The sequence below is a fragment of the Anser brachyrhynchus genome, assembly GCF_964034855.1.
Source record: "Anser brachyrhynchus genome assembly, chromosome: 5".
Classification (NCBI taxonomy): Eukaryota; Metazoa; Chordata; class Aves; order Anseriformes; family Anatidae; genus Anser; species Anser brachyrhynchus.
This window is the reverse complement of record NC_137699.1, coordinates 10,767,720-10,794,761: the sequence shown is the minus strand read 5'-3', so window position 1 is coordinate 10,794,761 and position 27,042 is coordinate 10,767,720. Positions and strand designations below refer to the sequence as shown.

The following is a 27,042-nucleotide window of genomic DNA, read 5'->3' as shown; positions in this document are numbered from 1 at the left end:
AGAGCAGGTCCCCAGCAGCCCCTCCTCGGGTGCACCAAGGTGCAGGTGTGAAACTGGAGAGAAACAACTGGTTCTTCCATGAAGTCCAGTCCTATGCCCTGCTCTGCTCACATGGTTCTGTGAGCCAGATACCTCTCTCGGCCATTCTCCTACAGGCTCCCAGTCTATACAGCAGCAGAAATGCAGATGTATAAATTGTGACCTCAGGACCTTGCTGCTCCTTCCAGGTTAGGAAGGTTTGATACCACTAGATAGCTCTTGTGCCACCATGGCTGGATCTCCTCACCTCCCACCCAGTCAGTAGCATGCAAACTCTGCACTAGGATCTCCTGAGAGGTTTTTACAGTATTTCAATGGTCTACAAGATGTTTATTTTATTTATTTCTTAATTTATTGCAGGAATGAAGTCGGGAGATATTTTTATTGTGTTTATATCAGCCTAATCAAGCGCTGATCTTCCTCTGACAGACTGTTGAAGGCCTTTTTTGGCTCCACATTCAGCGCCCACACCAGATCAGATTCTTCTTTCTCCCTCATCTTTTAACAGCTTGAATTCCTCACTTCTAGTTTCCTTCCCTAACAGACTCATGAACTTCTATTTCCCTTTCCTGATCCAAAACAGAGCTGCAGAGAGAACTACCTGTTCCATCCATCATTTGGTTCCCTAACTCTACTCCTTTTTCTTCTGAAACTCATGAGAATTATTACCTGCAGATAGATTTCGTCACCTCTTTGCCCTGGAAATCTTCCCATTTTAAAAATTAAGTCAGATGTCTACCTCATCATAATCAATATATTCTGAAATATTGAAAGAAATTTCAGCAAAACCAAAAGACATTTTAAGAAACAGAAAAAGAGACATGAAATATATTAGGATGCTTTCTGTCTGAGAACTATTTATATGTAAAGAACTTAGGATAGCTGAAAAACAAAAGTAACTGCAAAACAGTACTTGGCTTTAAATCTGTCAATGTCTGTTCTATTTTCACATTCTACTGTAGACCAGATCTGAAGATTTTAGCTTATATGCATATGAGAAATATTCCCAAAGACACTCACTAGGGACATATTATCTGGTTATGTGAAAATAAAAAATGACTTTGTAATAATTGTGACAAAGAGAATGCACTGAGCTTTGGAAAAAGAAATATATAATGATTCTAGTTATATGTCATTTAAGATGTATCACCACCTAAACAGGTACTAAGCAAGCACTGTTTTCTGCAACTCCACCAAACGGATGCCTGTGTGAGGTTAATCTTTTTACTCATAAGTTTAGTGCTAAGTGTTTTACAATCTTAGAATATATACTACAGGCGACCTTTGCAGAAATCAAACATATGCACAGGAAGCATCCAACAGTAATGTCTGTTTATAGTACAAAATAAATTCAGTTAAATCTTAAATGCTGCTTAAAGATATGCAAAGTCACTCAAGAAGAGTTAGTTTATCTTATCTCTTCCAGAAACTGCTTATTTTTGGTTAAAAAAAAATGAAAATCAGGAGTTTTGAGAAAAAAACGTGATTTTCGATTAAAAATAGTTTACATAAGAGGCAAATTGGTCAAATTAAATGACCATTTTCAAGCAAATGGGCTAGCTAACCTTCTCTTTTGCTAAGCCATGAAAAAACATCCTAATAACAGTGAATCAAAAAGAGATGTAGTTTAGATCCCAGCCATAACACATGAAAAGAAGCTATCTTATTGCTAATGACCAGTGGCACTCATTTTTAAAGCATACAAAAAACTATAAATATAAATGATTACTTTCTCATACTCATCACACCCAACATCACAAAAAACAGATACATTACATTGCATCTGTACTTTCAGGCACTAAAGGAATGCAACCTTTCAGCAATGCCTATCACATTTGGAAAGGTGGGGCAGGAAGAACTCTTCCCAAAAAGAAAATCAGAAAGCCATTTAAAGTTTTAAAACTTAATATTGCAGCTGTAAAATTGTTTTAGGTCAGATGCTTAGGAATTTACTACATGGGATGTGACTAGTGTCTGATTTAGTGGTAATTCACATACACCTCTGCGACAATACTAATGATCCCAGTCCTGTAAAAAGCATGCAGTTATATGGCTTCAGCCTCAAACTGAATAATTCTTTTAGTTAATGAGGACCCCATACTGTTACCTTGGGGAATTGTAAAAGTCAACACTAAATGATCCATTTTATCTGTAATTCTGAAAGTACCAGTCAGGATTAAACTGTAATCATGACTTGTTATTAGATCAGTATATTTCTGACTAATGCTTGGCTGCAGGAGGATTTATCACAGGTTCAGTTACATCTAATGCTTTCCCGCTTGGATTGCTCCCTGCAGAGCTAATCGGATCTCAATAGAAGTTTATGGGAAATTCAGACACTAAATTGACAGATGTACAAGTCTCTGTCCCTTCCTTCCGACCTCTCTCTCTCTATATATATACATGTATTTACTTTTCTTCAAAAGGATCGTTTTTTAGGTTTACTTCTGCCACTGGTTTTGGTTTGTATTCATTCCCTTTTTTTTCCCTCCTCTCTTTGTTTCTTCTTTCATTGTTTTATTTTCTAAGCTAGCTGTAGCTCGCAGTAGCCCAAAGTTGAGGCAGATCATAGTTACATCATAACATCAGAAGAATATTCCCTCCTTTCTTCAGCTTTACACTCAATTCCTGAAAGACATACCCTTTATAATGACTCAAACCAGGGAAAGTGAGATGCACAGGGAGAAGGCCATCCTTTCATAGGCAATGATATACATGCACTCCCACAGCAAGCCAGAGCAGGAATCTGGAGCCGCCAGTTTCTAATTTTATGGACAGTGCAAGCAACACTCCAGAAACATCTGCAAAAGACCAAGCAGGATATAGCCTTGAAAGTAAGTATCCTTATTGCACCTATATGCTCATCCTCATGCGTTTTGGATTACTATAGTTGAACAAATGAATAAGCAGGCAGCAGGAACAATTTTGCCTGATACTGCAATCTGTATGATTCTGAATTTTTATGGACTCTGCACATTCAGAGAGACTTGAAAAATGCACATATTCAGTTATGAGAGCCTCAATATTTCAGATACATCTGAAATACATAGCTATGCTTTTGCCTGTTGTAAATCAGTGTCTACCTGTTGTTTGAAGTTAAACTATATATCATCCAGCTGAGGATGAAAATGAGTCAGGTTACATAGAATCCCAACACACTGGCTAGCAAGGGTGCTATTATTAGTTGAAAATAATAAATCAACTGAAAATAATAATCAACTGAAAAGCTGATTTATTAGGAACCAGAGTCACTGTCAAGTCAATCATTCCAGTAGGCTCTTTCTTAATTACCAGCAGTACAATGAAGTTACAAGAAAGTACTGTGGTATATAAAAATTTACCCTACTCCTACTGAGATTAACTTGCTGCTGATGTTGTGCATGGAAGTATTCACACTTCGCCTATGAATCTTTACATATCAAGGATTCATTTTCATCACTGAGGCTTAACAGATGTGGTATGGCACCTTGCCACTACTACAAATAACAGATCAAATATACAAAAGCTATGCAACAAAAAAAAAAGGCCAAACAAAAGGAGCAGGCTGCCAAAATGAGATCAGAGCACTAGCATTTAAAAGGGTATAGGAGCATTTTTTTTGTTTCTATTTTATAGAGATGGAAGATGGGAGAGACTGTGAGAGCTGATAAGTGGAGAATACATGTTGAGATATTTCTCTAGTAATAAAGTGATAAAAACTCCATCTCAGATAAAAATGGAAGAAGCCAACTAAGGTAAGAAATAATGAACACTTCTAAAGAAAATGTAATTAAGCAAGACATGCAAAAATCGGGAGCTAAATCAAGACCAAGTGAATTTATTACAAACGCTAGCTGGTCTAAAAGGTCTAGTATCAAGAAGAGCACTTAAATAAGGATAATAATGGAATCCTTAAACAAGAAAAATAATGGAAGAAATCCACTGGGAATTTGGTATGAGGATTATAACAAAAAGGATTATAATGTTAGGATAAAAACTAAGTACAATTGAAAGCCTGGACCATACCAACAGAGGAGAAAGGCAAAAATTAAAGAATAGTTATAGTCAAGGAATGTAAATAAGTGATTGCATTAACTATACCGTAGAATGTAACAACTGCCAATCAGTACCCAAACAGGAAATTCTGTAGGACTAAATACCTAATCAGAACACGGCAGTAAAAATAAAATGCAGAGGAAAGCTAGAGTGGCTACGAAGGTGGTAAAGACATCTCCAGATAAACTACCCAAATATCAGATATTGATGCATAACATATGATTTTACATATCACATAAATGTTGAGTAAAAATTCTGTTTTAAGACTCTATTTTTAATTTAATGACTACTAGCCAGAGAACCCATACAAAGAGGAACAACCCTTCTTGAATGGTTCACAGACATTGTTTAAGGGCTACTGAACAGCATTGGCTGTTGAATAGTATAAAAATCTTCTTTAGGATACAATGTACAAAAATCCATTCTGTAGTAATGTCTATAATATATTTTAATGTACTGGTTTTTGTAGGCAAGAAAAAAACCACAACATTTAAAGATAAGGGATAGCTTTAAAAAGGAAAGCCATGTAAAAATGAGATAGGTTATAGGAAAAATAAAATAAACAGTTAAAAGGGTAAAATACTTTTAAGCAGCATGAAGCTAGTTATGGGTTTTCATCACCTTACAGTGAGTATATGAGATTTCAGAAATGAACAAAAACCACCAAAAATGAGATAAAACGTACACTGGAAAATTAAAGAACATTGCAATAATTAAAGTAAAAAATAAAATGCTAAAATGAGAGAAACAGAGCAAACGATTAACTTTGAATAATTAAAAATGGAACCAGATATGTCAGACTTTAAAAAACACTGAGCAGCGAAGCATAAAGTGGCACAAAGAATAAACAGCTGCGCACCCTGTACTTTATATCCACCTATTATCAAAACACTTCAGAAAAAGGAAAGCTCCCAGGTGGGGCTATTAGAAGATCAATGCATAAAAGGAGCACTCAAAAATAATGCAGTAGCAGAAAGGTTAAATTAATTTCTTGTGGTAGTGTTCACGAACTGAATCAGCGAGATCTCCCGATCACACACCCTAAAGATACTTTACTAAAAGAACTGTCTTAAAACAGAACTGTCAGTAGAGACAGTTTAAGATGAAATCAACAAAATGAACAATAAAAAAAATCCCCTGTACTACTACAAGGCCTTCATCCTAGGAACCTGAATATGAAACTTATAAGCAACAGACTGTGGTACACAAGTCATCACTTAAACAATCCTCAGTTTCAGAGGAACAGAAGGTAACAAATAAAATCATCTTTATTAAACATGTGGATAGAGATGATACACTGAGAAAGAATGATCACTGCTTTCATAGAAAAAAAATGATTTCCTACAAATCTCTTAGTTTGAAGGAGTAAATAATCATATTAACGAGTAGATTGCAACAGAATACTTTGAATGCCAAAAATGTTTTGGCAAGTTTTGCCATGAAACATTGTTTAAGTGCACTGGATAAGAGAGAAGGCTTTTTCATACATATATAACAGCAACTAGGGTCAAAATAAAACAAAAAATAAATAATTGTTTTCACAAAACAAGGAGATCAAGAAAGCAAGGTTTTCAGGAACATCTCTTGAAAAAAAAAACAACTCTGAAGGGAGTGAATATTGCAGTAAGAAATTTTCCTTATCATAGAAAATGACTTCAGATAACCAAATCTAAAAGCTAAGTGTGAAGTGTCACAGAAGGGTCTCATGATACTGAATGGCTATTAATAAACTGGCAGATGAAATTGCTTGTCAGTAAATTCTCATTAGTAAATATGGGAAAAAAAAGTCAAAGATTAACTACATACACAGAATGACCGGCTCTGTTTCTTATCAAAAAGAATTCTTAAAGATATTGTGCATGAATCTTTAGATATGTAATCTGAATGCTCAGCAGAAGTCAAAATAGCAGAGAATGATATAATTTTCTTACAAGAAAGGAATAGAGACTGAAACGTAACATACTGTTAATACTACCTTATAAATAGATGTACATATTTCCTTTACTCTGAATGTATGGGAATCACTTTTGCTAAAGTAATGCATTCTTTGAAACACATATCATAGAAGGACAACACAAATGATTGGAAGCATTCAACAGCTTTTCTGAGGAACAATTACACAGACTTTTCACATACTACTGAGGAGAACTATATAATCATGAATGACCTGGAATAGGTGACGGCATTACAGTTATTTGCCTTTTCTCCTAGTACATAATTAAATAGCACATGATTATTGGGAAGCAGAGAAACTGTGTTTTCTTCCACACAACACAAAATATGAGTTGGGGCACTGCCATAAGCTATCATGAAAACCAGGATATATGTGTGCTCAAAAAATCAATGAGAAATTTATGAAAGTTAGGTCCAATTAAATGTCATAGCCCAGATGACATTTCTGACAGAAATTTCTTGAACTGCTGGTTGCTGGAAGCTGAGAAACTGGACAAGGCACAATCAGTATAAACTTGCTCTGTTTTTGATAATTTTTTCCTAAGCATCTATTAGTGGTCACCGTCCGAGATGACTGGAGAGCTAGCCCCTCCCTTGCTCTGACCCATTAATGTAATTCTCACATGCACTAACTTCCATGCAGCAATTCACAAATCTGAAAAGGTACAAAACCCTGAGGATCAAGCATGACACTACAGAACATGATTAGAAAGCTTTAGTGCAGGAAAGAACACAAAAACACTCTCAATAACTAAAGGCATCACTCAGGTTTTGATTCTCAGCAGAATCAATTGGCACCTATGTGCCAAATATATACAGCTGTCAGTGTTACCATCAGTCCACCGGCTGCACAAGCCATATGTCAGTTGCTTTATTTAAGGTGGTTAGGGAGAGACAGGGAGATATCCTGAAAGGCAAATTAATTTGAATTTCTGTGAATCTTAAAAACTATTACAAACCTTAACTTGTTAAGTAATATACTTATTGAAATGATGTGCATACTAAGAAGAAGCAATTCACACAAGAATTGTATTAATTATGCAGTGGTACAGAAACTGGCTGTAAAATTTCACATCAGTCAATGCAAACACAACTCTGGAGTTGCTGCCAACCACTTCACCCACACAACTAACCTTCCTGCTGTGCTTTTTGCTTTTATCCTGCATTTCTTCCATGTTTTCCTTATTCCATTTCAACAAAGCTTATTGCTTAGCGCTGTTTCACAAAATTCTTCCAAAAGACATTTCTAGTCTACGCTTTCTGAAGAGAAAAACTAAAAAAAGTTTTTCTCGTTTAGCCCTAAGTATGACGCTATTCAAACGTGATTTCTTTTTTTAAATTTCCACATCACATTCCCTGACTGTATTCCCATTTAGGTTGGAATTCTTCAAAAAAAATAACTTTCCTTATTGTTTGCAAGCTGTGTAGAATGTACATGAGATTTTCAAAACAACAAATCAATATACTTTGAGCTATTTCTCCTTTCTTCTTCTTCAAAGTCTTCTACAAAACAGAATTTAAGAATCATCCAAAAGAGAATGATGTTATTGCTATGGCACATATCAGTATTTTCAGATGAATTCAAAGCCACCAATAATCTTTTTTTTTTTTCTTTTTTTTTCTAAACTGTCTTGGAACTAATAGGATTGAAGCATGTTTTTGTTAACAATTGAGGAGCAGAAAGAAATCAGATTTCAGAACCTAGCTATTTCTCCATTTCCTTCCATATTCCTCATTTAAGAATCAAGAAATGAACTGACATAGTAACTCTACCACCCAACCACCCTCCCCACACACGCTATCATCACATCGTGGGAAATCCTGAAGGATTTAATTCTGCTTGAGCTTTATCATCTATGTGTAGAAGGAGAAAGAAGAAGAAACATCATACATACAAAAACGGGGGGTGGGGGCCGTGGGGGTAGGGGGGAGAGCTTCATATGTTTCCAAAGTATGTTTCTAGCACTAAAATTAAAATGCCCAACCTTTAGTTGAGTCAGCAGGGTTTTCTTAAAGCCCTATTTGCTTCAGCTTAAAGAGCACTGCTTTCAAATTGGTCATAGATGGGACGTGGCCATTCTTCTAAACAGAAGAATGTTCATTAAGAACTAAGTCCTCATTTTAAAAAATGGCAAAACAATTAACATAAGATGCATTAGAAATCATTCAACAGGTTTACAACTCATTTGCTTGAAAACACTTGCTTTAGGTCAGTTATGAATAGCATAAACCAAAATGTTCAAAGTCACAATTACTTTAAAATTAGGGCAAAATAAACCTTAGTCATCTGTACTGTATGTGTTCATTACTAAAGTCATTGTTTATTCAGGTGTGATCAGATGTTTGCCTGCACTTTCCAGATGCTTTGTGCCAGCCAGATCCTGCAGAGCAATAGAGCTCAGACCCACCTACCAGACAGGAAGGCATTCCATTTTAAACTGGGATAAAGTAGCATAAACAACTTTAGAACAACCGCTCCTAGGTCTAAAGCCTTCACCTCAATGATGAGGGCAAATCACTAGCAAAGCAAATAAATATTTTGTGAGTTCTCAACAGGTTGAAGTTTGAAATTACTTAGCATAAGTTAGAGAAGTCCCAAAGCCACTGAATCCAGCAAGTCAACATGTCTCCTGACACAAGTGCCTTGCAACCCAGGACAAGATCTGGATTAGCTACTTAACGGTGGTTTCTCTAAATTTAGAGTAGTAAGTGCTGTCTTTTTACCAATTTATTTGTAGCAAGACAGGTGTCCAATAGGAGAAGCAGGAGAGTGGTGGCAGCAACTGAAATACCTGCTGACAGCTGCAGAGGAAATGCCATGACTAGCTGAGTTCCCCCAGGACAGATTAAGGTGTATTAGCAGAGCAGCACGAGGCAAACTGGCGCTGCTGCTGATGGCCTTACTGATTTCATGGATACGGAATTTCAGTCCAGATCTTTCAGCCCCAGAATTTTTAACCAGCAGTAATCAGTCTCACTTCTGAAATAACTGCAATATTAGATCTGAAAAAAAAAACGAACAGAGGATTCCTCAGCTAGCTTTTAATGGGTATTTCTATCTTCCCCCTTTCGCTTCATAGAATCATCACTGTATGGGCATTTATGCAATCAGCAAGCAGAAGCTTATCATAACACAGATTATAAAATATACAAATACAGAAATATTAGACAAAATAACATGTAATAGTTCTACTACTTTAAAAGAAAATAAATAGAAAATTCCCTGAAAAGTCTGTTCTCTATTTAGCACATCAGATTTGCATATGTAGTGATCCATTTCAGAGTTGAACCATCAAACCTTAGTAGGCTAATTTATCCAATAATGTTATAATCAACCATATCAAATGCTCAGATCCTTAGAGATGGCATGAGAAGGAAAAAAACAATAAGTATTCATACATTTTTTTGCCTCATACAATATAATAGAGATCAGGGTAGAAAACATTGGTGAACACAAGTGTGATGTGCTTCTCTTCTACAGATAGATTCTTCTTCAAATAACAAATTTTGAGTGCTTTGTTTATGCTATTATTTTTCATTCAATGAGACACTGGTGTTATCCAAAAGTTAATAGCAGGAATGTGTCTGTGTGACAAAAACAAATATAGCTTGAGCCCTATAGTGGTTTATATCAGAAGTAGTTTGCAGTAGAGTGCATGCCTGACACACACAAATCACAAAACAGTATAGAAATGTGTTAATGTGCTCTTCTCTTAATAGAACAAAAATGCTATTATCTGGCACTGTTTCCCTCTCTCCAGATTAGATTTTCGTAAATAAATGGAAGCTTCAGAAGAGGTTTCAGAAAAACAACAACAACAAACCAACAACCTGCAGCAGGTGAATCATCATCATAACTCATTTTACTTATTGACTTGTTTGACTTGTATAGGTAATCATATTGCTGTTGTTCAAATTGCCCCTTGGCATCAATCAGGCATATGCTGAGTCTATGTAAAGACTCATACCCTCGCATATTCCTTTTTTCAGGCACTACGCATGGTTTAAATAGAACCCTAGAAATCTAACAGGTACCTAAAATCAGAGATGAAACTGAGTCTTTCTGTAACCAACAGCTCTAAGCCCCATTAACAGCTGTGGACATTGGCTGATAGAATGAGCCGATGCAATTTTTTGTCCCTACCTTATATTCCCTTCAAAACGGTGCTGTCTGGGCCACAGGGGCACAATTTCTAACATCCATAAACCAGAACTTGTTCTGAGTGGTGATGTCTTTAATGCAAGCTTTCTTCTTTTTTCTTTTAGAAGCCAAGTTGTTTCTAACAGCTTCCATTTCTTCTTAAGATGATAATAACTACAATGCTCTTAATATACCATACTGTTTGGAGGTATGGGGTTCAAATTCTGGGAACTCCTGACTTTCATGGATTGACTTTCAATGCATCATGAAATTTCCCTTTGGCAGCCCAGAAATAGTTATAGAGCAGTTGTTCATTACATGTCACTGTACAATTATTGTATATGTAACATATATGTGCTGTTTCCACTTCTTCCTCCCTAAGAGCCAGTTCTCCTAGCTCATTTAAATCACACCAGTTCCTCAACAGATTCACAAAAAAACTTCAATTTGCCTTCTACTGAAAACAATCTCACACTAGAGATGCATTTTTAGGAAAAAAAAAAAAGTCTCAGAAAATTAGGGGGAAAGTTCTCATTTGTGGGGAGAAGAAGAAAACATTAAAATCCAAAAAGCTGATGTGTGAGCTTTTTGAAGTGCTCTAGAGACTAAGAGTGTTTCAGAAGTTATCAGCATAGGTATACTAGTGAACAGAGAACAGCTGACCTATTGAAAGATGTATGGCAGTTACTTTTATCACATTGCTTTTGTTTTATTATAGAACTCTCAGAAGGATTCAGTATTTTCCCTTGTAAATATTTCACTTCATGGGTAGTAAATGGCTCCTACTTGCAAGCACAGCAATCATTCCAGAAGAATATTATGGTAAAGTGATGGAACTTACAAAAATTAAAAACCATTAAAGATAAGAAATGATGAAAACTTTTAAAAGGCTAAAGCAGGAGAACAGAATGAATGCAAAATTTTGGAGGGAAAAAGCAAGAACCTCTTCATGAATCCTGAGAAGTTTTTAGCTAGAAGAAAATAAGAGCCGTTAAGTTCTTAATTTTGCATGAAGATCTATTATATCTTACAGTCACCGTAAGTCCCATTTGTAACGAAACTGTCTCTGGAAAGAAACCACTGGAATATGCTACAGTGTGGAATATATCATTTTTGGTTTGTTCTCACATAACATCTTGTGAAACAACACCAGTTCTTAGCTACATGGTGTGACTAATAAGGTCACATATATTTTGTATTGTATTTATAACAGTGCACTGGGCCATTCACAGCTATCTTATAAATTTAAAGTACTAGAACCTTAAGGTCATTTGTAGAGCTTCTAAGAAAGGATCATCCCCTTTCTATTGGAAAAAAATAAATTTTGGATTTTATCATCTAGTGTTTCTCATTAGCTTATGATCATGCTGTGACAGAAGTGCAGGAGTTATTAAGGAAATAAAAGAATTATCCATCCTCTCACCTATTGTGCATTGTGTGTGTTCTGGGGTGCCCAAAGGTGCCAGTCAAGATTGAAAGCTAATTGCTCTTGGAGCTGTAAAAACATGAAATGAGATACTACTTCTGACAATAACATCAATAGGAGATTACACCTGGGTCTACTAGTGGAATAATACAGCACACCACTTCCAGGTACATGGCAAACATGACAAAGGAGTAAAGGATGAAATAGGTTCAAGGTGAAAACTGATCAACTGATCAGGGCCTCAATAATGAGGGATAAGTAATACGAACCTGCCAGCAAGTCTTCCATCAAGTAGGTTTACCTGGAAGAAGCCAGTGAAACAATTTGGAGGCAGAAGTATCAAGGTAGATTAAGAAAATTATTTTAGCAGCTGAGTGACATTTTAAGAGGATTAAGATGAAAAAATAGGCCATAAACATAACTTACCTTGGTTAGATGATACTTTTGCTTTTAAAAACCAATCTCAATCTGGCTTTTTATGCATGGCTACTGTCCAGCTATGCAAACAAAGTCTATGTCTCTTAGTCTGTTATAACTCAGCACCTAGTAATTGGCCATATAATTTAGAGAGCAGTTGGTTAAAAACCTTAAATTAATCTGGTTCTTTAGAATAGAGAATGTCACTGGCAGCATCATCCTTGAGCATCGTGCTTGGCTGGTATCTTTAATTAACAAAGTACCTTACAACATTAGTCCAGGACAAAATTAGTAGAGCAAATTTAACAGAAGGGAAGTCTGTTATCTAAGATTCTTGAATAATGAAGGGACAATTACAGCAATTAAAATCCACTGTAACTATACTGTCATAAGCATACACTTATAACACTTATGAACATGGATGTAATCATTTAAACTGTACGGACAAAAACCTCTACCAAAAATCACTATTTAATTGATATTAATTGATTATTCTCATAAGCCCTCAAATATCTCCTGTGAAATTTGCATACCATTAGTTTTCACCAAAAAGGTTTAGATGAACACAATCAAAAAAGCTATTTTTTTGGAGATTACTTTTATCTTCCTTTGCACTTGAATATTACTCAGTTCCAGGTGAATCCTAGCCAGCTATATCTTTTATATGTCTGGACATGAAGCCAGAAATAGACAGCAAGGAAAAAATAATGTGAGATTTGACACTTGAAATGAAAGATCTGTGTTGACTATGTTGACATTAAACTTCACTGTGAAACCTCATCCAGCTCTTATCTGCCTTTCTGTAATACAAGAAATCTCTAAGTTTTACCCTAAGGCACTTGCCCTCTCAAAGCTGTAAGTTCTAATTTTTTAGACATTAGGTCAACCTTTGGACAAGAAACATCTTCCTCCCTAGCCCATCCTTCTCTGAAGCATGCTTGCATTGTGTATTTTGTACACTGGAATGCCCCAGAACAATCCCAGTTTCCCGCTTCCATCTTTCAACCTACCCAGTCTCTAAAGGGGAAAGCAGCAAATCACAGATCCCTGCTTCTGCTTTGCTTGGGCTGGACTTGCTAGGCTCTCATGGTATGGCTGGCTTTGGTCCAAAGACAAAATCTGCATGTGGGACTGCTGTATAACCTGGCAAGAAATGGTTGAGGATGACCTCAGGTTTGACCCTAAATATTAGTACAGACTTGCCCTGTCTTCCAGATGGTAAATTACTTTGTTTTACGTGGTTTTCTTTTGCTTGTGGTACTGTTTGTTGACGTTTGCGGAAGTGTAATATCAGTGCAGTACAGCATTTGTAGAGCTTATTTCAAAGCCATATGTTACAAGTAGGCAAGAAGCAGTTAATGATGTAAGTGAGCCTTCTAGCATCAAAACCCATCTGACTGTCAATCACTGAACTTATCTGAAAGGACAAGACTGGCCTTTACAAAAGGTTTAAAAGGCCAAGAAGACAGCAATAAAGATGTTTAACAGAGCAGTGCAGCTGGTTTGCAGGCAGGGTTAATTTCTTTTTGCCTTTTACCTATAGGGAGGGTAAGAAGTTTAACAGGAATGAAAAGCACAAGAGATAATAACTGCACTTTTTTTTTCTTTTTTTTTTTTCCTGTGAAAATGGAGGGCAGGAAGGATCTTGAGTTCTTGCTGATCAAAAGAGGCATATGGCTCTATCATGCAATATCTCTAGGAAAAAAGCAATCCTAATATGTATGCATCTAAAGAGAGATTGTGACCAAAGGGAAGCAGCAGTGCTGCTACAAAAGGTGCAGACTACACATTTCAGAACAGTGGGTTCAGTCTGGCTCCCATCCTAGTACTGTATGTTTAATTCACATATGAATTCAAACTGGAACAGAGGAGGTCTACTAGGACAATCAGGGGAGTCTGTCAGAGTCTGTCATTCAAAAGATGATTAAGAATACTGCCAGCTAAATGGGAGTCCAGCCTACACGTGTCCAGACTTACACAGCATCAGCATTGTAAACACATTCCAGCTTAAACAAATTTAAGCTTAACTCCAGAATGCCGTACAGGGAAAGTCAGAGCACAGTCAGTGTCTCAATGCACTCTCTAGTTCCTGTTCAAGAGGTCTGTATCCATAAAAGTTAGAGCAGCTCAGCTTACCAGAAAGACCCTGGGTATTTAATATCTAAGCACAAGGTGAATTTTTGTACTCAAGCTACATTTTAGCTATACCTAAATCATGGTCAGGAATAAGGGTGGAGAGCATATGAATCTTTTTGATGTCATCCTTATAGGCATTCTTACACTATATGGTATGTAGCCAGAAAAAATTTATTTAGCTTAGGAAAATGAATGCTAGAAGTCAGAAAAAGAAAAATCCACACCATTTATACCAACTGATAATATGTTCAACAAAAACAGTTGTCATAATCTGGTCATAAAAACACGAACTGGAAGAGAGAAGTTATAAACACTAGAGAAGTGTGTTTCAGTAGTAGGAGAAAAATACCACTATTTTCAAGGAGAAACTTACACAACTGAAAGGATTTTATGACACGGCTGCCTGTAAAAACAGGGAATAGAATTAATAATCAAGGGTCCCTTTTGGTCACAAGCTTGCATCAGTTCCCATTTTAGAGACCCACCTCTATTCAGTCTTAGCAGAACTATGCTGTACAGTACACCCATTTTTTTCCTTGATGACAGTCACCATTCTAATAGTTAATGATTTTTCATTAATCACTATTCTAATAGTTAATGAATGCTCAGGTTGTGGAAGATAAATGCTTGTGCCTTTGCAATGAGACAACTGAACTCAGTGAACTAGATGACAAATTTCATTTTTATTTGTGGCTAGTAACTAAAACCAAGAGCATGCATATGAAGCCTGAAGTCAAATGTTTAGAGCATGACAGATTTTTGAAAGGATGCAAAAATGAGGACCTCAAATATGAAATTCCATGATGTTCCTTTAAATAGCCTTAAAAGAGGTATGAAAAGCTACCAATGCATAAAATTAATTGAAACCACTGGTGCTCAGCTACCAGAGAATTTGGCTTAGTCATGTGTACTAGAAACATAAATCTGTGACAATCAAATACTACAATTTAATCAAAAACAATGTTAAATTAAGCATCAGGTTACTTATCTTTATTTTTAAGATAATAAATTTTGAAAAATGTTTCTGCTTCTTTGTTTTTTAAACATAAAGCCCTAAAAGCAACAGTTTAGCAGCCTCAGCACTTCAACTCCAGATAGGAAAAAAATAAGTTCTTTTCTGCACTAAGTGGTTTATGTATAATTATGTCTTAAAGGATAAGTTCTCAAAGTGTGGGCATTTCATACTGGATGCCAATAAGAAACTGCTAGTCTCAAACAGCAGTGACATATTACATAGCATAGAATTACTCAGAAAAGGTGAGTCTGTGGAATGAGGTACATAGCACAGACACAACCCATTAAGAAGAGTTGTGGCAGGAATTCCACTAGATTCAGCTGAGCTGAGTCTACTTAATTCCAGTGATACCACTGAGAAAAATGGAGAGAACAAAGAGAAGTCTGGACTTTTCTGTTAGTCTTCAACAAGGAGGAAAGAGTTTGAAAACCTAAGAGACTGGTAACTATAAAGTAAGTTAGAACAAAGGTTTATGAGGGAAACTAAACTACCAGATTTATTTGAGGATTGCACTCTCAACTACTTAACCAGGCCAAGGCAAAGCAACAGATAGAGGCCACCCATTCACAAATTAAATAAAATTGTTCTGTTTATCTCCTGTATTCATCAGAACTACACATGTGTCTGAAATACAGGTATAAATGCTGAAACTTGATCAGAGACTTACCAATTAAAAGTTAGAGCTACAAATCAAATGAACGCTATTGAGTCGCCTGGTTATCATCACTGAAAATCTGCACTTATTGCTGATAATTCACAGAAGAAAAGCATTTATTTTAATAGTAATACCCCATGTCTATTATTAAAAAGAACAATCCTACGTTCAAACCCCTATGATATAGATACTGGACCTCATAACTGGGGTATCAAGTGTCACCAAGTGCTACTATGTCCTAGTACAAGTTCTATAACCTTGGAAGATGTAATTTATGTGGTATATCACTGCAATTCTGTCTGTGTAGATTAGTCAAATGTCAATAAATGCTGTTTGCTGTACCTGTGTTAAATATGACCAAGAGTTTAAAATGAGAAAGTAGCATTTAAACATACAATATAATTATTAATGACATAAGGCTATTAGGCATCTAGAGGTTCAACTGAGGTAGTCAAAATGCTTCAGTACTGAAAACACGGGAAAAAGGAACCCTATCATTTTACTCACTGAGACGCTGTGTGAACTTTACTGAAATAGTATGGCAATTTGCAAAGTGCTTCTTCCAGTGAATGCAACTATTTCCACAGCTATTGCCTTCAAAGTCTGCTTGTACTGGTTATTTTCTTAAATGAACCAGTATTTTCCTTGGACATAATGTTTAAAAAAAAAAAAAAAAGAAAAAGAAAAAGAAAAAAGAAAAAAGCTAGCAGAAGCCTCACAGAGCAACAAACCAAACTGGAAAAAAACAAAATCTAAAGCCATGAAGCCATGAAGAACAGAATCTAGAATGCACCATGAAATATTTACCTAAAGGAGCAACAAAAGCATCATCAGCTGACATTTACTTGGGCTTAATACTGCACAATATTACTGCTCAAAGAAAGGAGACTGGTGGATAAATCTTGTGTATGTGAATAGTCTTACTCAGATCAATCAGCACTCTTTTCAGAAAGATGAGTAGCATTTGACATACATGTATTACCATTTTTAAAGGACCCGATTGTGAAATTTTGCTTTACTGAATGATTTCAATAAAATACAAAGTCTTCGCATGGTGTTCCCACACTTACCCCTATTCCCTACACTCAAATATGTGATGTTACCTTATCCACTGTTTCATTCATTATTTGGCTGCTCCATATAGTCTTCCCACTGCTAACCCCATTTTGGATGTCTTTTCTGCTGCTAAATGGACAAAAGTATGAAAAAGCGTATCAAATATATGGAATTAATGTTCCCATGACCTTGTCTTATCTGGAGAAGAACTATATAACACTGCAAAGCCATTTTGGAACAGTCAGTCATCTAGGAGATCCAATTCCAATGCCAGGAGCAGGCCATGTACTTCAAACACAGCACAACAAAATTATGAACATGAAGTTGTTCAGAACTGTAAATTCAGACTATTTGAGCGACACCTGACACTACCCAGGCCCTAATGACTACCAGAGACACCCCTTTTTTTCTGGTTCTGACCTACATACAGAGTGAGAAAATACTCTTGAGAAGAGTGGATGACCCTCAGTCCAGCTCCAGCTGCTGCTAACAAACACCACGCTAAACTACACGCCCCGAGATGCTCCTGGGCCAGGATGAATCCTGGGCTGGCCCCAAAATTCACAAACACACCACAGAAAGTACTGCCTACATCTGCACACTGCTCAGGAAGCTATGGATTGAAGAGCGGGGAGGTTCCTGGATTATATGAAATGCGTTCACTGTTAAAGAGGTTATATTCCTGCAAGCAGTTACAGTATATTCCGGCCACTTGCTCCCTCTTTCCCACCACGTTCCCCTGCTAAGGCCTATTCCCAACCTGGCGTGTGTTCAAAACTGTCTTACAAGTGTAAGGAAGCAAAAGAAAACCAACGTGGCTGGTTTCAGTGTTAGCTTTACCGTTATCAGTGATTATGGAATCATCGATCTTACAAGCATGATTATTTATCTGCAGGCAGCTTGCAATTTCTGAATGGGTTGCACAAATGCAGTTGCTTTTATTTATATCCTTACTGTCAGAATTTAAGTTTCACTGGACTCATCAGAGTTTGATTTCATTCCAAATGTTTCAGTCACAAAGCACCAGTGGACTCTTTTCAGGGAGGTCTAACAATCTCCTAGATCCTCGTGGCATGAATAAAATTCATTATGACCATAAATTAAGGAAGTTATTGGCAGTAAAACATCCAGACTTCGATTGTTAGGCACCCTTTTCTGTCCTTTCAAGGGAAACTTGTGCTGCTTTTGTAAAGGGAAGGGTTAGTGGCAGTCTGCGGCTATCAATCACCCTCTGCTTAGTTCAGCATTTCATCCAAGTTCCTCCTGATTTTTCTGTAATCCTGGAAGGCAACGCTTGTAAATTTTTCATGCAGCAGGAATCTTAGTATCAAAGCAGGTCCATTTCTGCAACCCATTAGACCCTTCTTCCCTCTAATAATCTGTTCTGTCCTCAGGCTCCTAAAAATCTCCTCTGTATCCATCACTGGAATAGCAAGGCTTGCCTGAAATATCACGACTCTTCACCATTCTGAAACTTTTAATAACTTTGTCTCCAGCGGAACATGCACTTGAGAAGAAAGACCCAGTGCTTTAAAATAGCTTCTCAGAATATATGGTAGATATCAGAATATATGGCAGATATATTAGGGAGAAAGACAGTACAGCTGGTACCATTGGCAAAAAATGCCATGCCTAACAAAAGTCTTGCTTTTCTTCTGGCTTTTCCCATTCTATTTCAGCCTCTTGACTCAATGGACTTAGGTATGTTTCCTATGGCTTTACATTTGTACAGTAATACACTAAAAGTGTAATGGGCAGTTGTTCTGTCATTGCTTTCCTGCTGTTTCCTTTGAAGGGACTGTTTTATATAATAAACTTCCAGCTGATTTTTTTATTTTTTTTTTAACCAGAACTGATAACAGGCAAAAGAGCAGGTAAGTTGTAAGAAAAAAATTGTGCTCATCATAAACCAAACTTTTATTGTGGACAATATACTTCCTAGAAATTGCAATTGTTCTCATTTTCCATCATTTAACTATACACAAAAACTAAATGACAAGCGATAAAGGAAAAACTTATGCTTTCTTACAGGTGCAAAAGTAAGTGTTTCTAAAGAGACACCAAGAGTAGTCTTTATAAAAAGTAGTAACAGTATTTCCAGTTGCTTTAAAACAAAACAAAACAAAAACAAAAAAACCCCACAATTTTCTTTGTTATTTTAGAGCATTACAGAACTGATATCTATATTTACAGGAAATTAAAATTTGTAAACATAGTTTACATCAGAGTCCAGTGGTCATTCAACTCTGATAAGATTATGCCATATACAGCCAAAAAACGGAGTCTCAAATATTCCTAGACCGTTTTTAAACAGATCAAGAGTAATTCAAATAGCTTTATTTTGAAACAAAGAAATTCAATCTGTTTCTGAGCAATTCATAAGGAAAGAGAAATAAGCAAAATTCATTAAAGTTACTATTCATTTTATAGTTAGCTTCTGTTTAGCTCTTATTTTAAAAGCTCATGGTGCTTCATTATAAGCAATTTAAACAGATATACTCAACAGAAACTTCTGCAGAGTTCCAAGACTTCGCTTGCACTGGCAAAATTAAATAGACTTCAAACCAGTGTAAAACAGACCTTCCTTCTCCCCTCTTCATTCCTCCACAATAGTGGTTGGTGCACCGGATACATTTGTCACTGGTACAGTAAGAACATAAGGACAAGCAAAAGCTATAAAAATCAAGTTAATAACTTTTTTCCTATGACAGGTCCATCAGATTTGGAATCCATTTCATTCACATTTTAGTGATGATTAAACTTTTTATTCTATTGAATTTCTCATGTAATCTGTCAAGAATTTTGTGGACGCTAATAACCTATCATTGCAAATGTGCATTAATTAAAGGCCTTGTTTTGGCTGAATTGTTACAATCCTGGTACCCTGCAACAAAAGTGAGAACAGCAATTTATTTGCAAACGAGAAGCTAAATATCTTCACACTTGGACCTGGAAAATGCTCTGCTACTTTATTGTAAGGTGTAATTTTACGTGTTTATGTAATGGAAACATACAATACGATTAAATTCTTTTCAGAATGTAGGGGAAAAAGCCAAACTAGAATAGTCCTTTTTATCTGGGCTAAATTTCTGCAATCCATAGTAAATAGTTGCTGTTACACATTTAGTGATTTATTCATCAGCATCACACTGTGAGGGCACTTTGCATCAACACAGACAAAGTAAGCAAGGCTTGCTAGTGTTACTACTTTGCTGAAGAAATACAAGAAAAGTCTTAGATTTTATTTACTTAACCTAGTTGGAGGGGAAGTGGGGAGAATAGAGGCATATTACTATACAGCAAGATTTTGTGATTTCCAATATGAAATGAATATATGAACTCCCTACAGAGGGTCTTGCAAGTTATTAAAATAACAGTGATTGAATGTTTTTTCCATATGAGGATTTCCTGTAAATGCTAGACAGTGAACTCAGAGTCTAATTTCTGAGGTTATATTGTTCTGCCTGTCTGGTAATAATTTTATTTTATTTTTGCATTTTATTTACACTTTAAGGCTTTTCCTGAGCTTAGCTATGAGAAGCCAATGAAAGATTCTAATAAAATCTTATATATTTCAAGCTACTGTCCAAAATATTAGATTGAACAACAGAAGATTATCCGAAACTCATCAAGTCTGTTTTATTCTCAGTCCATATACAATGAAGCAGCTACAATAAAACCTGCTAAGGAACAAGGCTGAAGAATCACATCAAGATGTAATCTTATGAAAGATTAAGAGTCTATGAATGAAGATGCAATGTTTATTAAGAATCGGGATAATAAATGGAATTATTCACATACAGGTGTAGAGGTTGAAACTACATTTCAGTGGAGACCATCTCTCCTGTGCAATGCTGATGAATACATCAATATATTCAGTTTAGATTGCCGGGGGAATTGAAAGATATAAACTATTCTTGGAAAGGGTTCAGCACCTTCTAAGACTGCACCTGCATTTTTTTTGGCACAACCTTATTATATAACAGCCTTTAGTTAGACACACTACTAGATTAATTTTTGTCTTGTTTGAATATGATTAAAAACGTAGCTGCAAAATGAAACCCAGTCATGCAGTAACTGCCTGATGCAAGCATGTCCAAGGATTTAGCTTTTCTACATAACCCAGAGGCTACATGGCTACGTTGTTAGTGTAAGCACATCCTCTGTGAGCTCCTGCATTTTTTTTTAAATTTTTATTTTTAAATAATCAAACAAAAACCAGGCCAGTAACTGCTTCTTTGTACAGTGCTCCTGAGGATAATACCAGATTCCCATTTCACAACCCCCTCTCTGACATCTTTTACAACACCACATGAAATACATTGACATATCTCAGAAGTGCATGACTGGCAGGGGACACCCACTAAATCGATGCTCTTAACATAATAGAAGTGTAGCAATTTACTGAGAATATCAATAAGAAAGAACAAGAAACTCACAGCTAAATGCAAGCATTTGCAAACAGGCTACTGTCTGCTTCTATGACACAGCTTTGTTTGTTTAATTAATATATGAGTTAGTTACATTTATGCAAGACCTGTTTGCACGAAACACTGTTTTAAAGTTTTGTTCTATCTTCAATTATGGAGGTGTGATTTGGTGTTCTAGGCTACTTAAAAATTAGTCCCATTACTCCAGTAGTACAAGAAAGGCTGATACTCTTTCCCCATATGAAGCGGACCAAGCCCATGGAAGTAGGGTATTTGGTGCAAATATCCCCTGTAAAGCACTTCTTTTTCCCCTGTAAAGCACGTCTGTCCCCAGTGCCACCTGCGGTTCCAGGAAATGATGGGGGAGAGACACCTAAGATAAAAATGATCCTGCAAGTCCTCTCTGTCTAGGGTTATTGTTGCTTAAGTGGGAAACCTGCAGATGGGGGACTTTTTGGAAAGGACATGGAGGTCAATCAGAGACATTTTGGTGAAATGTATGGATATAATTTCTCAGAAATTCTGTTAATTCCCCCACATTAACACCATTATTTCTGTAAGGAGGATAAATTTAATAAGGCCCAAGAGCTTAACAAAGAAGCTCTAGAGGGATATGCTGGCTTCCTGCAGGTCCAAATCCTCCAGCCAGTTTTTTTTGCTCAGATTTTTTTTTTTTTTAATCAAACTGACTGGAAAAAAAAGGGGCAAACTCCTGAGCAGAAATTCATCTGTCTGTCACATTTCACTTGACAGTCCTTGACTTTGCCACTTACCTTGGCTTCTGTTGTAAAGATAATAATGCCTCTAAGCGCAGATGGCAATTGTCTACAGAAGAACCATAGAGCCATACAAGCTGTAATGCACCTGACAGTCTGGTAAAACAGAAAGGAAGAAATTCTAACTTGCAAGAGTTGTGTGGTTAGTACAAATACAGAATTTGTTAAAATAAAACTTGAATTTGGAGAAATTCTCCTTTTACGCAAGAATGGTACCTGACAGTACAAGGAAAATTTACAACTGCTCACAGTATAATTTTTAAATTCTGGTAATAAGTACAAGATTTTCATAAGCATTGATACACTATCTAAAATGTACTAACTTTTCTTAAAAGGATTCTTTTTCCCTTTGTTTCTGCTAATAAACCATCCATCAAGAAAATTTCTACTTATTACTACATCTTCAGCCATCACAACAGGGAGATGAGATGGTAAACAGAGTGAAAGCAGAAGAAATATTTAGTTAAGACGTTCTGCAAAACAATGTATTTCACTTTCCCATCACATCTGTATTTGTTTTTTTTTATTTTCGTGTAATAAAATTTACTTGTATTTACTTGTATTTACTAGTGGGAAGTTAATGCTATATCATCATGATAGTTCACATTTTGCATTTTAATGCCAGTAAATGGAATTATTGATAGCAATGTTGAGCAAGGATTTGGCAGGTAGGGAAATGTTGAGCCAACTAATCTTACTTCAGCCTACTGAGTTCTGACACAGCATTGTGTGTCTCTGTGGTTTCATTATCAGTAACAAATTGCTAGGGCTGTGTAAATAGTATGTATCAACAGGATTTAGGGTCTTGGCTAAATCTGAAGGATCTGAGCTATGCAATTAAATGCTAGTCATTTTTGCTAGCGTGGTATTTGTAAATCTTTGTAAAAACTTGGGAAAGTCACATAGTAAGCTAGCTGTCTTTTATTTACTTATTTTCAGCCAGTATTGTGCCCGAGAAATGCGTAATTCTTCTGACAAAGCATAAAAGTAGCATTATGAAACAGCCCCAGTAGCCCTTCTGCTCTACACAACATCGATAAACTTCACCTGAAGTCCTGGGTCAAGACTGGGACATCCCACTTGAAAAGACATGGGAACCCATTTAAGAAAATTCACGCACAAGCACCAAATATAATCAGAATTCTAGAAAATGCACTCAAGGGAAAACAGGAAATACAAGTCTAGACTGTAGACAACTGAGGGGACGGCACCAGGTATTAAAATGCTAACAAAAAGTGGAAGGTAATAAACTGTTCTCCATATTTAATTTGAAAATGAAACAAAAAAACCAACACCAACCAATGGGCATAAATTGAAGCAGACACTTGGCTTATGTACTAAAATGAAGTCTTCTACTGGAAGCTGAGAACAGACCAGAGAAACAGCCAGGAATGGTTTATCTACAGCTAATTAGCTTCCTGTAGTCCTTTCTCAGTCACTTTTTCTTTGCTTATGACTCAATAATATGAACATTTCAAATGATGTTACTCATTTGGGCTTGAAAGGAAAGAATCTTTGCTTCCTTGAGCAGAAGAAAGAGGACTAACACAGAAAGAAGAAAATAGGACAACAGCACAAAGGTGGAGAAACAGGAGTTTCCATTTTCACTATGAAGATCCTCTCTGTCATGAAAAAGAATAAATGCCTTGACCCAATAAATTATCTACTAGGTTACTTATTCATATCATTTGATATATTTATTACCCCCAAAGCATTTACAGTAACCACTCTGGAATAGTGAAAACACACTCATACACAGACCCCACTGCCATCAATTCTGGACCCTATATGCGTCAACAGTGGCAATGATGAGTAACATGCCCTTCCTCCCCAGAAAAAGCAGGCCAGAAACTAGAGTCATTTTCTTCTTCTACAATTCCTGAGCCAAGGTAGGAGACAGAAGCAGCTCTTTGCTTTGTGTGTTTCACAGCCACAGACTTCAAAATGACAATTGATTTTCTAGAAAGAGGAGTCATAAAACTTTTGAAGTTGAGATAGATTAAATCTGCTGCATTTCTTTGAAAAATCAGTTGGCATACTTACAGTCATTTGATTATTCAGACAATTTACCTTTGGTTCATTTTGTACCCTTTTTTCTTTATCTCTTTTTCTTAATTACATATCCTTAGACCACAGCAATTATAACAACCCTATAACTGCTCTCATTATCTCTTCCTTCAAGATCTGCTTTAAATTCTTGCATTTTGTTGAGGTCAGACAAATGACACCATAGTTGTCCAGATCACTATTTTACAGTGCCACACAAAGTTGGACATCCTACGGATTAGAAATCGAACAGAAAATAAACAAGATGAAATGCACTGAGGAGAGCTCAAAAGGGAATATCAGGCTACAATTGAAAACCTTAAGTATTGGATTTGTAAGACTGTAAATTTTCATTCGTGGTCTTGAAACAAAAAGTAGGAATGTTCTAACAGGATTTGCAGACAATGAGCACGTAAGAGGTATTGCCAATCTTCGAGAGAATTAATATATCATGTTGTAAAACTCTGAAATAGAAAAGGAATGAAGTTCAAATATACACTGTGCAAGATCAACTTCTGGGCAAAATGCCCAAACTTTTTACAAGTTGGGAACTCAATCTGAAATGCCTAAGGACGAGAATGACTTAGAAAATCAAAAATTACCAAGAAACACAAAGGTGGCTGTAAAAACAGAAAAGGTAGTATCCCTTTAGAACTGCACGTCCTTCGTTACTTTTACAGCACTGGTAGCAATCTACAATAAAGAAGATACCTTACAGTAGCACTGGAAACATTAGTACGATTGGAGCACTGATGAAATTTCACCTAGAATATAGCTTTACAAATAGATAAACTGAATTGAAACAAGTATAAAGGCCTGCTTAGATGGAGAGAGGAATTGAAAGTTTGTTTTGAAGCAGACCCTAAAAAAGACTGACTTGATTAGTCAATTAAAAAAAAAAAAAAAGAAAAAGGGGAGGCTGAGCGTTAACATCATTACTTGCCTAAATATATTTCTATCAGTACAAATGTAGATAGGTACAGAACAACTGTGAATAAAATGCAACAAGAAATTAGAAGTTTTAATTTTTGATATAGTCAGATTATGACACAGCCTTCCAGCAGAGAGTGGTGTGGAAGTCCCTGAGAACAGATTGCTTTTAAAAAGAGGAAAAATAGAAATCTAATTAAAAGGTATAGCAATCAGCAGGATAGAAGTAAACTCAGGGCAGATTTAGCACGACAATCTTCTATCTACAAGAGAAATTGATAGCTGTGGTAGAGTGACCATATCACCCAAGCTGGAAGCAAAATACATGGTACAGAAAGGAAGCCAGCAGCAAAGGCAAGAGAAGATAAAAAGAAAATTAGTCCAAATACTTTACGTTTATATAGTGACTTTTCAGGTTTACATGAAGAAAGAATGCATTGGTAACTCCTTGCAACTTAAGCATGTTTCCCCTGTGTAAAAATAATCAAAGTTAGGCCACTCAGATATTAGTTTCACTGAAATAACTGTCAAGACATTGCGACTTGAAGACAAAAGACCTACCTACAGCACTACAATGAAATAAATTTTAATTTGCACTTAAATATAAAGAGTTTGACTGCTAAAACTAATTCATTGTGCTTTCTCCTTTGCCTCCATAAAAACTTAATACACTATAGAGGAAAGATAGTGAGATAATGAAACTGCATAACAACTCAGTAAGACTGTTTTAAAACAGCTGGCAATCAAACATGTAAGACAGTATTCTCCTGTTCACAACCTCTAAAATGGACGAACGCTGCTATGTTCATCAAAGCTGCTGAGGAAAAAGAGGGATGAGGAAAACAATGAAAAAAACATGGAAATACAGTGCAAACATTTCTGAGCAAACTACACATGAAGGAATTTTTCTCCAGATGACATGCACTTGCTAATGCAAGCCATTAAGAGACCGAGGGGAGCACAGTTTTGAGTGACCCTAAACAAAAGCGTTCATTAAACAGCACGTTCATAGATGTGAGTATAAACTGTATGTCAGAAAATCCCCGTGCATCTCAAAAAAATAAGCTAGCATAATGCTTGCATGATCTGTCATCAGCTCCATCCTGTAGCTTTTCTAGCATTTTATGTAGTAGAAAATTACAATGCTGATAACTATATTTTTATGGCACTATGTATCACTTTTGTTCTTAGCAAAGAGTCAACCTGTAATAACAAATTGCATTTGATTTTATTTTCAGAATCCTTCTTGTACAACACAATTTACAAGCTTCCCTGTTCTTGGGGATCCTCTGTCCCATATAGTAATGCAGATACATGATTGAGTCCGGTAAAGTGATAGATTGCACTGACATACAAAAATAATATTTCTTCAAAAGCTTAGACATTGAAATTTCTAACTCAAGTAATATCATATCGTAAATTGACATTATGGAAAAAATAGTGTTTAAGTAAAAATGTTTGCCAGTTCATACTACTGTTTATTATGGCTCATGCCCAAATCTGAATTTGGGAAAATTAAATATGTTGAGCACATTTAAACACTGTTCTCTGTAGGGTGAACAGTGCTGTTTACAGTAAAAATCCAGTACTAAATTATTTGGTACAAATCAGCATAGACACAGTAGCGTTAGTGGAGAAACATCAATTTAAACAAGCAAAGAAACCAGACATTTACACAAACTTTTTCAAGGATATTTCCAAAGTGAAGGTTTGTGAAACAGATAGTGATCATACATATCATGCATGTTTTTGTAAGATTAGTTTTGACATCGTTTTGTTGAGAGAGCAAATGTAAAACTATTAACATTTTTAGTTACTGTTTTCATGGTGGAGATCAATTATTTTTGTAAAACGAGATTTCATGTTACATGTATTTAAAGGTGTCAGGCAAGAATGCATTTACCTAGACAAACATTCTTACTGAAATTCTAATAAATTCAAATAATTGAGCCTTGGGATAATATTAACTTTAATACATAATGAGCAT

At 36.0% G+C, this 27,042-nt stretch overlaps 1 protein-coding gene across 11 annotated transcripts in view; it reads right to left on the bottom strand.

The window, feature by feature from the left end:
• Positions 1-27,042, bottom strand: part of LOC308195541 (uncharacterized protein) — a 176,412-nt gene that overhangs the window by 49,610 nt on the left and 99,760 nt on the right. For 3 of the 11 annotated variants that reach the window (XR_013951601.1, XR_013951602.1, XM_080593153.1), the window contains 2 exons: positions 22,077-22,175; positions 18,767-19,513 (listed from right to left, as the gene is read on the bottom strand). The exons of 1 other annotated variant lie outside the window; for it this stretch is intronic. Coding sequence is in view for 7 of the 10 variants with exons in the window: in XM_080593153.1 (XP_080449279.1) it covers positions 19,511-19,513; positions 22,077-22,175 (102 nt within the window). In the remaining 3 variants the exon portion in view is untranslated. Of the gene's footprint in view, positions 1-5,895; positions 9,031-11,591; positions 11,664-11,863; positions 11,896-18,766; positions 19,758-19,781; positions 21,677-22,076; positions 22,176-27,042 lie in introns of those variants that run through there. 7 more of the 11 variants (XR_013951599.1, XM_080593150.1, XM_080593152.1 and 4 more) reach the window with 7 other exon arrangements.